At 43.1% G+C, this 15,575-nt stretch overlaps 1 protein-coding gene across 1 annotated transcript; it reads right to left on the bottom strand.

Moving 5' to 3' along the window:
• Positions 1-2,567: 2,567 nt before the first annotated feature.
• LOC131685674 (ATP-dependent DNA helicase DDX11) lies at positions 2,568-10,829 on the bottom strand. The gene is made up of 4 exons (XM_058969552.1): positions 9,919-10,829; positions 8,924-9,862; positions 8,668-8,865; positions 2,568-8,606 (listed from the first exon to the last, which is right to left on the bottom strand). Exons 1-4 carry the CDS (start codon positions 10,759-10,761, stop codon positions 7,956-7,958), a joined length of 2,631 nt encoding a protein of 876 aa, XP_058825535.1. The 5' UTR covers positions 10,762-10,829; the 3' UTR covers positions 2,568-7,955.
• Positions 10,830-15,575: the final 4,746 nt, after the last annotated feature.

The following is a 15,575-nucleotide window of genomic DNA, read 5'->3' as shown; positions in this document are numbered from 1 at the left end:
AAAAATGTTGTTGTCCACAAACAACATGGGCGAGGATGCTGCAGCACGGAACGAGACAGAATGTGGAGCGATACAAACAAGCACGGAACAGGCAAACCTCGGTCCTCCGGAGAATGAAGTGCCAACAGGAGGAGCGAGATCGCGAAGCGATGGAATAACTGTACCGCGTAAACGACACACGGAAGTTCTACGAGAAGCTGGACAGTTCGCGCAAAGGCTACGTTCCGCAAGCCGATATGTGCAGGAACTTAGACGGCAACCTTCTTACGAATGAGTGTGAGGTGATTGAGAGGTGGAAGCAGTACTATGACGAGCACCTCAACGGTGAAGCAGCAGAGGACGAGGGCGGTATGGTAACGGATCTTGGAGCACGCGCAGAAGACCATAGGCTGCCGGCCCCTGATCTCCAAGAAGTCAAGGAGGAGATCGGTCGGCTGAAAAACAACAAAGCTGCTGGTGTAGATCAACTACCCAGCGAGCTATTAAAATGCGGTGGGGAAACACTGGCTAGAGTGCTGCACTGGGTAATCGCTAAAGTTTGGGTGAAGGAATGGATGGAGGGTGTCGTTTGTCCAATCTACAAAAAGGGTGATAAGTTGGATTGCCGCAACCACCGCGCGATACTTAGCACCGCCTACCAGGTCCTCTCCCAAATTCTTTGCCGCCGATTGTCACCATTTGCAAGGGAGTTCGTGCGGCACTACCAAGCGGGATTCATGGGTTTCCGCGCCACCAGGGACCAAATATTCGCGATTCGGCAAGTTCTGCAGAAGTGTCGCGAATACAATGGGCACTTCATTTGTCCATCAATTTCAAATCGGCGTATGACACAATCGATCGAAATCAGCTACGGCAGATAATGCACGATTATGATTTTCCGGATAAGCTAACCCGATTAATCAAAGCGACTATGGATCGAGTGATGTGCGTTGTTCGAGTATCAGGGACACTCTCGAGTCCCTTTGAATCTCGAAGAGGGTTACGGCAAGGTAATGGTCTAACGTTTCGTTAGGTGTAATAAGGAGAGCGGGGATAGACACGAGTGGCACGATCTTCAGGAAGTCCGTCCAGCTTCTTGGCTTCGCCGACGACATTGACATAATGGCACAGAACTTTGAGGCGATGTTGGAAACGTACATCAGACTGAAAGCAGAAGCCAGCAGAATTGGACTTGCCATCAACGTTTCGAAGACAAAATACATGAGAGGAAGAGGTTCTAGAGACGACAATGTGAACCTCCCATCCCGAGCTCGGATTGACCGTGACCAGTGGCGTAGCCAGAAATTTGGTTTGGAGGGGGTTTTGATGAAAATCGCAATTTTTTTGAAAAAATGCTTAAATTTAATGAGTTTGATAAATTATTGAAAACTCAAAAACATAAGTAGTCTAACAGATGTCATTCCAGTCTACAAACAAGAAGGATCAACATGGAACAGTTTTCAAACCTCTATAGATTATTTTCTTGTATAATATGTCAATGAAGTCAAAAATTGCGATCTTTTAAAGTGGGATAAATGATCTAAAAAATTTTCAACGTTCAAGATCACCTAATATAATAATCCTTGACTTTGAAGGTTTGACAACTTCGGGAAGTTATCAACATAAAACAGCGCCTGCTTTGATATCGAAATTTTAGTGATTAACTCTCATAGAGGTAATTATGGTGAATTAATTTTTCAAAAATATTAAGAGACATGGTGCCTTCAGCAAAGTTTTTGATAATGTCATTTCAAACAATTTTGTTGAAAATATGAAGGCTACATGAATTCAACATATAGGGATTTAAATGGACTGGGCCTGCTATATTTCTTCTTAGTGAAGAAAAATTTAGGTGAAAACTATTTTTTTCTGCGCTACGGATAAAATTGTTTGAAAACAATCATTGCGAGTTGAGAACACAAAACCTATAACTAAATTATGGATGGATGGAACTGAAACTTGCGTTTCGACTTCATCTCATCAGAATCCGACACTAACTTGGTGGGCGGACTAAGCTAGCGCCGAATTGATGCTAGCTCCTGAAAATGGAATCACTCTTTGTGTTTTTGAGTCTTTTTAATATCTGGGAATTATTTGTTTTAAATCCAGTTCCCTTATTTTTTTTGTAAGCTTCAAAGGCACCTTGAACGCAATGTGAATTTATTATTTAATTACCGCAGAAGAGATTTATCAAATACAGTAATTTCAGAATAGCTTGTTGTAAAGGTTTTCTACTACTATATTTCGATACTCTGAATATGTGGGATATTTATGTCTTTGACAAAGTTGTTTGAAATGGCACTTTCGAAAACTTTGCTGGAGACATTAAGTCTCGACCCAAATTTGGTTGAAGAGTGATTCTTGTCTATAATTACTATGCTATATTTCACCCTAAGGAGGAAAATTTGGTAAAAACCAAAATTTCTCACTAGGGTGAAAATTTGTTGGTAAAAACCAGTCTTTGTACAGGAGGGCACAAATCCTTATTTCATACTTTGTTGCGTTTCGGCTTCGCCTCTTCAGAAACCGACACTAACGTATTGTCGGAATAGATTAGCGCCGGCGCTAATCTATTCCGACAATACGTTAGTGTCGGTTTCTGAAGAGGCGAAGCCGAAACGCAACAAAGTATAATTACTTCTAGGAGGATTAACCGTCAAAATTATTCTATCAGCAGATGAACAGTTTTACGTTTTGAAATTCTTCAATGTTACTTAACATCGAAATTTGGCAGTTTCGAATGAATGTGATAGTGACCGTTAAAAATTTATCGAGCATTAATTTTACTTTTCTTCATTAGTCAACCTCACAACTTGCAGTACTAGTACGTAGCACACAAAATTTTAGTACGCCATTCATTGCATCCTGCTAAGAGGCTATTCATATAGTTGATAATACAACAAAAATCCAAAACCGATCCTGACCTGCTAGAGACAAAATTACATCAGCTTTCAACTTGAATTGTTGTCTAAGCTCTACACAATCTAAAAAAAATACATTTTCAGCAAATGTTGAAATGTATGCAAGTTTTCGGTAAATAAGCTTATGTTTTATATGCAATCAACCTATTCAAATTTAGATTCCCTTTCGAAAAATTGTCTCTAATCCATATTTTGAAGCATCTTTCCAAAAATGAGCTCATAATAATTCAGACAGTTATTTTATTTTACATTGAAGTAATTTGACAACTATGGGATTTTGGCTAAGAGATAAGTTACAAGATCCCCTTCCCACAATTTTCCAAAAGTTCTCATGACGCTTTAAACACAGTTCTCAATGTAGTGATCAGAAAATATTTTTCCAAAAATATTTTGTGGAATATTAAATTAAATTCGCCAGCATCAATTTTTTTTCAATCCAATTAATTTTGGTTTGGGGGGGGTTTTAACCCCCAAAACCCCCCCCCCCTGGCTACGCCACTGACCGTGACGAAATCGAGATGGCCGACGAATTCCGAAGACTATGCTCATGGAGCTTTTGAACGAAAGGTGCTGCGCACCATCTATGGTGGTGTGCAGATGGAAGACGGAACGTGGCGCAGGCGAATGAACCATGAGTTGCATCAGCTGCTGAAAGTGCCATCCATCGCACATACCGCAAAAAATGGACGTTTGCGGTGGGCTGGACACGTCGTAAGAAGGTCAGACGACGACCCGGTGAAGATAATTCTTGAGGACGACCCTACAGGAACAAGAAGATGGGGCGCACAGCGAGCACGGTGGATCGACCAGATAGAGGACAACCTGCGGACCCTTCGACAATAAGGCTCTAGCCTGAACGGTAAGGTAAAGTAAGTTTATCGATATCCGGCGGTGAAACTACCATACTCCGACTGAGAGTTCCCCGGCGGCGGAATTTCTCTTGGTACCAATGCCTTTCGTGAGACTTTTAGCTCTACGCTTCGTCCCAGTCTACTCGATCTAGTCCAGGGCGGTGGACTCAACCTACTCAACAGTCAAGCCAATAGGTGCCGATGTCTGTCCAGCGATTCCAGGTGGAGCGTAACTTCCAGTTCACTGGCACCCCAACGATCCGCTGCTGGCTGTTCGACGCATTCTACTCGATCTAGTACCCGGGAGCGGTTGTAGGCTACTCACGAGCTACTCAGTAGGGTGACGAGGCCGGTCTGATGATTCCGATGGTGCCTGACGCCCGGTTCACTGGCGCCTCGATGGCTCGAACTCGGTATAGCGTCGCGTACTACTCCACTGCTCCCCAGCGGTAGATCTACTTTACTCCGGCACCCACCAGGAGTAGTCTCGTGCTGCCTCTTGCCTCTCCGTGATTCGACATGATCCTTTCTAATGCACTAGTTGTCCTCGCAGCCTTCTTACATAAATAGTCGACATGGCTGTTCTATTTTAACCGATCGTTGACCATCACATCCAGGTGCTTCAGCGCACGCATCGATGGGACAAATTGTCCCCCAACACTGACGACACGCTGGATTTTTTTACAGTTGCTGTCCAGCACTACCTTGGTCTTGTAGTGAGCCAGCTGCAACTTGACTCAACTCCCCTGCGCAATTCCAGTGTTGTACATTGTATTCCGGAGCGTCAGGCCGAGTATGAATCCTCGAGGTACTCCCGCCGTGACCCTAATCGACCTCGGCCCCATGTTCGTTTTGTAGACCAGTACTCGATTCTGGAAGTAACTTTTCAGAACCTTGCACAGAAACTCTGGAATCAGGTATCTCTTCAGGTTTATCGCGCTCACGATAACTGTGCAGATAGCGTCCACCGTCGATATCCCTTTCCGGAACTGCCTCTGCAATAATCCGCTATTACTTTCAGCGTAAGTTTACAGCCTGTTGAGGATGAGCTTTTCCAGAAGTTTACCAAGACTTTCGAGCAGACATATAGGCCGATACAATGCTGGATCTCCTGATGGTTGGTTTCATGGTTTTGGCAGCAACAGCAGCTTCTGGATTTTCCATCTATCCTGGAAGTAGCCATCGTCCAAGCATTTCTGTAGGATTATCTTAAACATGTCCGGAAACGCCAGGATCGCGGTCATCAGCGCCACATTGGGGATACCATCCGTTCCGGGAGTTTTCCTCGCTTTCAGCCCTTTTGCCACAATAAGGAGCTTGTCGTTGGAAACTCGATTGTTATCAGCATTTCCATTTCCGTCTGCATCAACGTACGGTGTAGGTGGCCATGCGGTTGGGTCGTGCTACACGATAATTTTCAGTTTATCGGCGCACATTTCGACTGGCGTCATTGGACCCTTGGTCCTGGCCATAACGACACGGCAAGCATTATCCCAGGGGTTAGCGTCTACTTTTCTGCACAGCTCCTTGTAGCTGGTAGACTTGCTCGCGTTTAAAAGCGGCCCTGGTCGCCCGGAATGTTACTCTTCTCTAACTGCCTCAGATCTTGCACTCTGAACGCGTCTTCTGTCTTTTGAGCAGACAGCCCGGAGGATGCAGAGCCTTTCGTTCCACCAGTACGCCGGTACTTCCTCGGCTCCATTTTCCTGCCCTCGCTACTGTTTCCGACAGCTCATCGATGCTCAGGATTGGAGTGACGCTGTCAGCACGAAGTGCTTCCACAAAAAGGTCCTTGTCGAAGTCCATTACTTTCCACTTCCGCTCGCCAGTCCTCACTCTCGGCGTTGCCGTACAATTTCGCCGACCAATGGTGTAGTGGATCGCTTTGTGATCACTATGTGTGTACTGCTCACTAACTCGCCAGTTCATATTATCCATCAGCGAAAGACTGCAGAATGTTATGTCGATGATGGACTCTCGACAGTCTCTACGGAATGTGCTAGAGGAACGTTCGTTTAACAGTCTTACATCCAGCTTCGCCAGGGCTTCCAACAAGCTGTAACCTCTTGCGTTGGTCAACCTGCTACCCCACTCTACGGCCCAAGCGTTAAAGTCTCCTCCTATAACAACCGGCGTTCGTCCGACTTACGAGTCGGTTAGTGCGTCCAGCATCCGATTGTGCTGCTCTGGTGTCCATCTTGGGGGAGCATAGCAGCTACAGCTACAGACGAATACGCAGTTGATCCCGGTGATCACGAAACCTTCGTGTGTGTTATCCACCACCTCTTGGACAGGGAAACCACCCATTACTTGGATTGCCGCTATCCCTGCACTATCCACCACCGTTATCGAGAGGAACATGGAAAGGCTCTACACTAATTACAATGTCGCACTTCGTTTCTGTTGTCGACTGTCACAACAGATGCTGTGCAATGTCGCAATGGTTGAGATTAAGCTGGGTTATCTCTACCAATGTTAGCCTGCCCTCGCCTTTGTGAACGCAGGACATTTGAAGCCTCCCGTCGTATGGTCGTTTCCGTGTTCCGGTTTGCAGATCATGCACCTTGATTGCTTCGAGCGGTCTCCCTTTTCTGCATAGTTTCTTCACAGTGCAGACCTGCCCGGGCCCTTGCAGTTCCTCACATGATGTGCGAGGTCCAAGCACCTGAAACATCGCTCCTTCTGATTGGTAACCCGACCATCCAAGGTTTATCTTGTCGATCTCGGCCAGTGTGCTGACAACGGCAACCGGTAGTCGAAGCGCCGCCGTTTGAGTGCCTCCATACGATTTCCAAATCCGGAGAGTCGCCGGTACATCTAGTTTGCACTGCTCGATCAGTGCACCCTTCAGCTTTTCTACGGTCGTTATCTCGTCTCGACCCTTGCATTTGATTATGGCTTCCTGCGACAGGGCACTCACGTTCGTTTCGCTGACCGAGGATTTAGCATCATCTCGCCTTTCTGATTGCACCTTGTTTTAACAAAGTTCTCTCCCACCTCTTTCAGCGTAGGGTCCCCTCTCAGTTCCTTGCGAAGAGCAGCGTAGGACGTCGTATCGTTCGCTTCAATGATCAGTGCATCGCCTCTCGAGCAGGGGCTTCTTCTCTTGTTCCTTCTTCTTTTCTTCTTGTTGTTTCCGTCCCCTCCGCTTCGCTGGTTTCCCACGATAAACCAACCACGGCCTTTCCCAACGTTCCTCTGGTCGCTGGTACCCTTCCGCTAGCTCTTCTACTTTTTCGGTTCCCCGGCGTGTCACTCTCTCTTTTCTGCGAGCGAGTATTGTGATGACGATTCGGTGTCACCTTTGTTTCTGCCGTCGCGTGTTCTGCGGCTTCCATCAGAGCTATTTCGGCTGATTCCGCTCTCGTCAAAAGTGCCTTCCGCCTGCGCTCAGCAGCTGATACGGCCGATTTAGTACTCGTCACTAGCTGCTTAACTTCAATGCTACTTCAATCTCATTTGTTTTATGTGGATGTCATCATGCTGGTGGGTCCCAATTCCGGGCCGCTATCTCCACCCGTTGTACGTAGTGTCCTCTTGTGATCCCATCGTTATCTATGCGAACAGTGAGGTCATGCTAGAGTTGACACTATCCTTCATGGAACGTAGTGTACAGCATACGAATGGGCGTAAAATCGGGAATACTCCAACCGAACCTAGTACCACCAACTAAATGGTGACGAGTTTTGAACTAACCCGGAAACTTGCCAAGACGGAAGTAATAGTACTGTTAGCCCACTCGCCACTTCAGATCGCTGTCATCCTACCTTGCTCAAGGAGTAGGACATCAGTAGCCTTTCAGGTCAAAGTCGCCGTACAAATCACGATTCGTGTCCTGATTACGGCATACTGGTCATGAAAAACGTCAACGGAGAACGCTTGCCATCACCAGTACGCGTAATAAAGATGTTTCTGGCGTTGATCCTGTTGTGCCGGTTGGAACGCCGACGGGGCTAGGGTACTTTTATTGCTCAGATTCTTGGTCTTTGATAGGACCTTTGCAGAAGTGGCACAGACTGGAAATGTCGTGGCTGTCAGAACAGGGCTCTAGATCAAGTGAGGCTCCGAATTAACTGCGGCATGTCCGCCAAAATTAGCAAGCCGGTCATTTGATTAATATATAACCTTAATTCATCAATAGTTTTATTGCAATTGAAATTCAAATTTGTTCACGTCCTCTTTCAACTGTTATTGCAACCAATATCTATTTATCGCTTCCATTTTTAGTTTTGAAGAACTTCACCAAGCTCCCATGCGCCTGACCGTACCGATCGACACATTTCATCCCTTCGGAAATCCACACCGGAAGCTTCTTCCGGATCTTCTCACTACTGCCGTATCTGGCATCTAACAGAACCACACTGGCATAATCGTTGATATGCCTTACCGCCCGTCCAATGCACTGATTGACAGCCTTCATGCAGAGATTCTCGTAATACTCATTCCCAGCGGAAGGTTTGAGGGTCCTATCCAGATACCGCATTCTCTCCACCAGTTCCGGACTGGTACGGTTCGGATACGGTAGTCCAACCACCACCACACACCGACCAAGTTCGTCGGCAAAATTTAACCCTTCGCTAAGTTTCCCGCCGACTACGCTAAGCATGAGGGCACCCGTTTGTGAGCCGGACCATTGACGAGCAGCTTTCGAGTAATCTGCCAGAACTTTTTCGACATTACCACTGCCACGTGGTTCACGAAATACTCGTTTCCGTTCTTCCAGTCGTGCCAGACGACCACTTTCCTGCAAGTCTGCAAAGAACCGCTCAAGATAGTCGTACGAACTGAAGAAACAAACAACTCCGTTCGGGACGACCTGACAGATGTTGATCAGCGTGGATGCTAATTCGTTTAGCTGCAAGGATGAAGAAAAATAGTGCAAAGTATACCACATTGACGCGAAGAGGACTATTTACCAGTTCCTTATTTTGACGGTTGTTATAGTTGAAGAGTAGTTCTTTTCCAGATGGACCTTTTGAAATAGCTAGCGGGAGAACTGCGTCCGGAGGAACCACATGGCGATAGCTTCTTAGCTGAACCCGTTCAGGACAGTGTTTAAACAATTGTTCAGTCAACTCTTCAACAGGTTGCATTGTTCCACCAGCAAGTATGAGCTAGAATTGTTTCAAAAGTCGTTCATTGAATGCTACGAAACTACTCGAAAACACTTACCGACCGACAGCTGGTCAAAATCTCTTCAAACCTTGCTCCCGGATTTAGCAGCAAGTACTTCATACTGGACTGTTTTGAATCCTTCTCAGAATAAGACATGAGGACTCGCCCGTCGTCAAAACTCTCCGCCAAACACTCCAAAAAGGCTAATAATGGTCGAATTGCGTTAGGTACCGATTCCTTCCGGATCTCTGCGTCAGGTTTTTCATTTCCCCGTGCAGATTCAACCACGGCTGAAGGCTTACTGATACCCTTCTCCAACTGTTTCAGATATTCCCTAACGGCATTTGTCCCTTTCTTTGTTTCATTGGGGCGCTTATTCGGGGTGTTTAGTAGAACCGGCGTTGGAACACTTTGGGCGAAGCCATGAATTTTCTGCGCTATGCGTGACTTCTCCGCAAATTGAAGAATTTCCCCTAGGTTAAGGTTGAAAAAATCACCCTCCATCATTAATTCGTGTGTTTTGACCATGCGCGAGCCAGAGCTACATTTCGAAGGTATTTCCAAAAGTTTGCACAGACGAGTTGCAACGAACAGCAGTTGGTTGATTTTCAACAGATTCTTCGTGGAAAATCGCGGGAAATATTGAGTTTTATAGGCATTTATATGTAATCGTGCTTGCTGAAGCTGCTCAAGCGTCACCTCCTGACTATGAATATTGGATATTGTGTCCAATAGATTGTGAGCTTCATCAATTATGATAACCGAGTTTCTGATATCGATTCCGGTCTGTTCACGAGTTTTTCGGTGAAGCAAGTTCTGGTACGGTACCATAAGAAGCTGGGAATCTGGAACAGATGCGCGAGAAGCATAATATGGACAGGCCTTTTCCTGTTTGGAAAAGGCGACCAGTTCTTCGATGTCCTGAATTTCAAACAGGGCATCATTTCGCAGCTCTTCGATAGCCGAACGATTGTAGAATGGGCAACTGCCAGCCACCTAAAAAAATCAAAACAGACTTTAAACATACAATCAACGTGAAAATAAATAATTACCTTTCGCTTCTTTTTAGCGTTTTTATCATCGTCTACTGAAGTAATTTTTTTACCAGACTTCTTCTGTAGCTCCAAACACCGTTCGTTGATAAGCGAGTTTCCTTTCAATTTTTTAACCTCCGGATTAATACAAAGATTCTGCCTCGAAGCAAGTGTCGTTAATCTGATCTGCTTCCCGAATTCGGTACGACGTATTTCGTTTACCACCTGTCCTAGCTGGGAATGCGTTCTGGAGCAAAATATGACTTGAACAGGCCTAAATCGCACACCCTCGTCATCATCAGCAAGATCCATATCATCATCGTCAGAGTCTACCATATAGTCCTCCTCAACACCAACTGTACCATCCGAGTCCGCTTCCAGCAATGGCCCGTCGTTAGATTCTTTCTTAATCCGACTGAAATTCCTTTTCTTTTTTATCTCAGCCGTTTTCTCTTTAATCTCCTGCAATCGCTTATAATACTCATCTCTTAGGTCCTTCACACCTTTCAACTCACTCAATTGCTTCTTCGCTCCGATGGTTTCATACTGACCGGATATCCAATCCACTGCTCCAGCCGTCGAGCGCTCCAGCTGGGCGATATCTTCTTTGAGCCGGTCGATGCGTTCCACTAGTTCCCGTTCCATCAGAGCTTCGTGATCACGCAGCCAGCTAAGCACCGCACACGTTAACGTTAGACTTTTACCCGTTCCCGTTGGGCTTTCGAAAATACCGACTTGGCCGGATTCCACTACCGAATAGAGCGACCGCATTAAATCTAGCTGTATGTCGTAGGGAGCAAACGGGAAAAGATAATCTTGCCCAGACGGTGGTGCGGACAGCCGCGTTTCCGGTTGGAACATTTTTTATTGATTTATACTAGTTATTTTCTATGCACTAATAGAAATAGCACAGTAACCGAACGATTATCGGTTCACGAAGAACGCGCGCTTCTTCACAGCAACAAGGGATAAGCCAGTTACTGTTTTGATTCATGAAGTACTAGAACATGCAACATTGACAAATTTGTTGCATCGCAAGCCTACACCGAGCAAAATTTACATTAAATTTCCATAAGAATGATAATATCATATCCCTGTCAAAAAAAATGCGGACGAACATGGTCAGGCGATTTAAAAAATTTGACGTTTGACTCAACTCGCCTGTGCTAATTGCCCCTAGGAAAAAATGCAATTTGCGAATGCGATTTAAAGGCAATTTCAATACTTAGACAAATTTTCTGGCGGCTGAAATGGACTTGGTTATTTTTTGCGTTTTTCAAACATGGCGGTTCATGTTTGGCTTAAGTTTAAAATTGTTTTTTTAAACAATTGGCGTGTTCTCGCTTGTATTTTGTTTGTTTAGTACACTTAATTATCCAACGAATGTGGAAAATTGTAGAATCGTGTGTAAGTATAGTGGAACAAGATCTCTGAGTCTGAATGAAAGTCAGATTGTGGTAAGTTTTGGTGTGCAATACGAATTTGACCATCGATTCTTCCTATAGTCTGGTGGTGATTACCTAGTGTACCGATAAATTTATGTGAGTAGATAGTGAATCCGAAAATAATAATTATTTTTAATTTTCATATCAGGCAATTAAGGGCGATTAAATGGCGCGTTCCCTGGGCGATTTAGGGGCGATTTAAGGGCGGGTAGAGCGGCAAAAAATGACGGTGGCAAATCGCCCAAATGTTGCATATAAAATAGCCCCCTAATTGCCAGCAAATTGCTGGCTAATTGTAGGGCAATTAGCGCATCCGAGTTGGCAAATAGCCCCCCGCTAGCCAGCAACTTGCCCTTTTTGACTGGGATGACTTTCAGACATAAGGGCATGTTCAGGAGTGATTCAGTTCTACACTAATGGCGGTTTCGCTTGAACCCGAAACTGAGGTTCTAACCCCAACCACTGTCAGTTCATACATTTTGACAGCAGTTGGGGTTTGAAACTGACTCAGTTTCGCTTCATACAAAAACCACATAAGAGAAGACAATCGCGTAGCCAATTTGATCCAGTCCTAACCTCAATATTAAACCAGCTTCTGATTAGTCGTTTTGACAATCATGAGTGTTTATTTTCTTTACCAACGGGATGGAAAACAGTGCTGCTGAATCTATTCTGGCTACTTTTCATAAACATCAACATTTCATGCAAATTGAATAAATGTCCTGAATGGCGATATAGTCATACTACGTTCACACTACGAGTTAAAACATGTTTTAACGCTACCTTGATGACATTGTACTTGTTGCTTATTATTATAACATTTTTTAACTCTGTAGTGTGAACGTAGTATTACCACAGACTAACAGACATAACACTATGAGGGAATTCCCTAAAAAACATCGATCCGACAATTTTCCCAGAACACTAGCTCCACCTTTTATTCACGGTCCCAAACACTCATTTACTGGTGGGTTACCCCTCAGGTTTGCGAACAACTTTTCACTAGTGGTCTATTCCCCATATGCTTGTTCATATGTCAGTGGCGCCATAATTTCAAATGTGGCCACAGTCCCAACTGCAAATATATTTAAAATGACCGTTAAAGCGGGCCAAGCTTTGTTTTTGAGTGTTATGTCTGTTGGTCTGTGGTATTACGTCTACTGTTAAGAGAGACACGAATAAAAATTAAATTTTTAAATGCAGCTTTTGCATTGTAAATTGTTGGTTGAGGTGCTATTTTCGAGGTACAATTATTTTCAGCAATTGCGAAAAGCATACAAAAGAAATCTGGCAACGATGAACGCTAGTTGTCTTTAGATTTACTGCAGGTCCTATTCGGGAAAATTTCCAGTCAAAAAGGGCAAGTTGCTGGCTAACGGGGGGCTATTTGCCAACTAGGATGCGCTAATTGCCCTTCAATTAGCCAGCAAATTGCTGGCAATTAGGGGGCTATTTCAAATGCAACATTTGGGCGATATGCCGCCGTCATTTTTTGCCGCCCAACCCGCCCTTCAATCGCCCCCAAATTGCCCACGGAACGCGCCATTTAATCGCCCCTAATTGCCCAATATGAAAATTAAAAATAATGCTTATTTTCGGATTCATTATCTACTCACATATACTAACCAGTATACTAGGTAATCACCACCAACTTATAAGAAGAATCAAAGGTGAAATTGGTATTGTACACCAAAGCTTATCACAATCTGACGTTCATCAAGACTTTAGGTCAAAGATTTTGTTCCACTATATTTACACACGATTCCACAATTTCCCACATTCGTTGGCTAAATGAAGTGCACTAGACAAACAAAATACAAGCGAGAACACGCCAATTGTTTAAAAAAAAACTATTTTAAGCTTAAGCCAAACATGAACCGCCATGTTTGAAAAACGCAAAAACAACCAAGTCCTTTCCAGCCGCCAGAAAGTTTGTCTAAGTGTTGAAATCAAATCGCATTCGCAAATTGCATTTTTTCCTAGGGGTAATTAGCGTAGGCGAGTTGAGTTAAACATCAAACTGTTTAAATCGCCTCCATGTTCGTCCGCATTTTTTTTTTTTGGCAGCTGTAGGAACAATATCTGTTAGACTTCTTTTGTTTCTGAATTTTAAATAATTTATCAAACTCATTTTCCGAAAAACTCACGATTTTCATCAGCCTGAATCCGAAAGTTCCAATCGAACCCAAAGCAACGGTTCCAAACGAGTAATGTAAACAAATATGGCGGATTTTGGAAGTAACTCTTGGGGAGTATTGAGTTTTAAGTATATATTATGTAATTATGTTTACATGCGAAGAATGTAAACTTTATATACATACATATTAAATAACTTTTATGATACAAATAAAGTACGAGCAAATATAAACACATTTTAAACTTTACGAAACCATTGATCGATTGTCTAGTCCCTTATTTTATATAACTAGTAGATGCAAAGTCTGAACATTATAAACTTACCGACTAGTTTTCTGCTATTATCGTGATATTTTCATTTTAGAAATGGCATCAGCAAAGTACCAACTATGTGACAATATCTCTATTACTTATCAGCTGTATTTTCGATATAAAGGGCGAACACAAAATTATTGCGACACATTCAACAGGGCATAACTTTTTTACCACTGTGTAAAAATCAACCAAATTTTGCACACTTTCTCATTGATGTGTATTGTTTACATGCTGTCAAACTCGAAGTCGTATTTTTCGATTCAACGAAAATGGAAGTGAATCAACGCGAGTCGAGAGAACAAATTCTTTCCAAACACCTCGAATTTCCTGACCTGTCGCACCGGCAGTTGGGAAAAATATTGAGCATTCACCATTCAACCAACGACACGACCTGAAACTTCATGTAATTTTTTGATGAAAAAGTGTCCGAGTAGTTTACCGCCAGTTACCAGTTCATTGAGTCACCTCCCGAAACAGTTGAAAAAAAAATTAAAGGGTTGTGTACAGGACACGACCACGGTGACATTAAAAATGTAGCATTTTTCAAGAGCGTGCAAATGAATTTAATCTATCACACATATCGACTCACGTTCTTGTTCACTCGCCTGTTTTCATATGTTACAATTTGCTATATACCCTCCCCATCAAAACATAATTTATTGAAGGTCTTTTAACGGTAATCTATTAATTAATCAAGTATCTCACTAGGTGATTGGCATTATTTGGCTGATCCATCTAGTAAAAATAGGCTGGTCTGTCCAGAAAATATATTCAAAAGAAGAGTTCCATATTGAGAGCTGTGATGAGGAAGCCCACGCCCGCCAACGAAAATATACAGATTCTCCATGAAATATGAAATTTCATTTTTCATTTAAATTTTCAATAATGTACTAATGAACTTAAGTAAACAATCTTAAGTTTAAGTATTTCTTGATCGATTAGTGGTGGAAAAAAATGAAATTATTTGATAAATTACATTGTTATGCAACGTTCGCACTACCAGTTAAAACGGGTTTTTATGCTATCTTGGTGACATTTTACTTGTTGCTAATTATTAAAACGTGTTATAACTCTGTAGTGTAAACAGTGTATTATTAAACCAATTCTGCATCATGCATAATTATATCTTCAGTACAGCGGTTTGTTTCATAATTTAAAACGGATTTTTTTTTATTTACATTAGTATACCCAACCGTTCTATTTGTTGTATACTTTAAAGCGCAATTAGAACTGTGTTTTAAATACATAGGGTAGGATAGATATTCTGACTGGATAAACTGGGAAAACAATTTTAAGTCCAGTGACGCTTAAGACATGGCTTGAATTTGAATCGAAAAAGAACACCCGCTTCAACTGCTGCTGGGACGGTAAGTTCTGTTTTAAAATTTTCCGTTGTGTGCAGTACGAAACAAAAGTGTTTGAAATTAGAAAACAAAAAGTTCTGCTGGGAATGTGATTGTTTCCGATGCAATTACACTCAGATTTTTCACGCAGGGGATACAGGCCGTGTAAATGAAAACCGCGTAAATTAAAAAAAACGCGTTAATGAAAACCGCGTAAATTTCAAAATCCGCGTAAAAAACCTGAGTGTACTCTCCTATATAAAATACTACGCTGCTGAACAGTGCAATAACTACAGAAGCACGTTGTAAGATGCCTTATTGATAAAAAACATATAACCGAAATATGAAACATGAAAACCAATAGGCTCTTTACCCTAAGCAGCTACAAAGCGCCGTAAACATGGATTAACAAGTTACAACGCACACGCATGCATAA

Source organism: Topomyia yanbarensis, chromosome 2 (genome assembly GCF_030247195.1).
Source record: "Topomyia yanbarensis strain Yona2022 chromosome 2, ASM3024719v1, whole genome shotgun sequence".
Taxonomy (NCBI): domain Eukaryota; kingdom Metazoa; phylum Arthropoda; class Insecta; order Diptera; family Culicidae; genus Topomyia; species Topomyia yanbarensis.
This window is presented reverse-complemented; position numbering and strand designations above follow the sequence as displayed.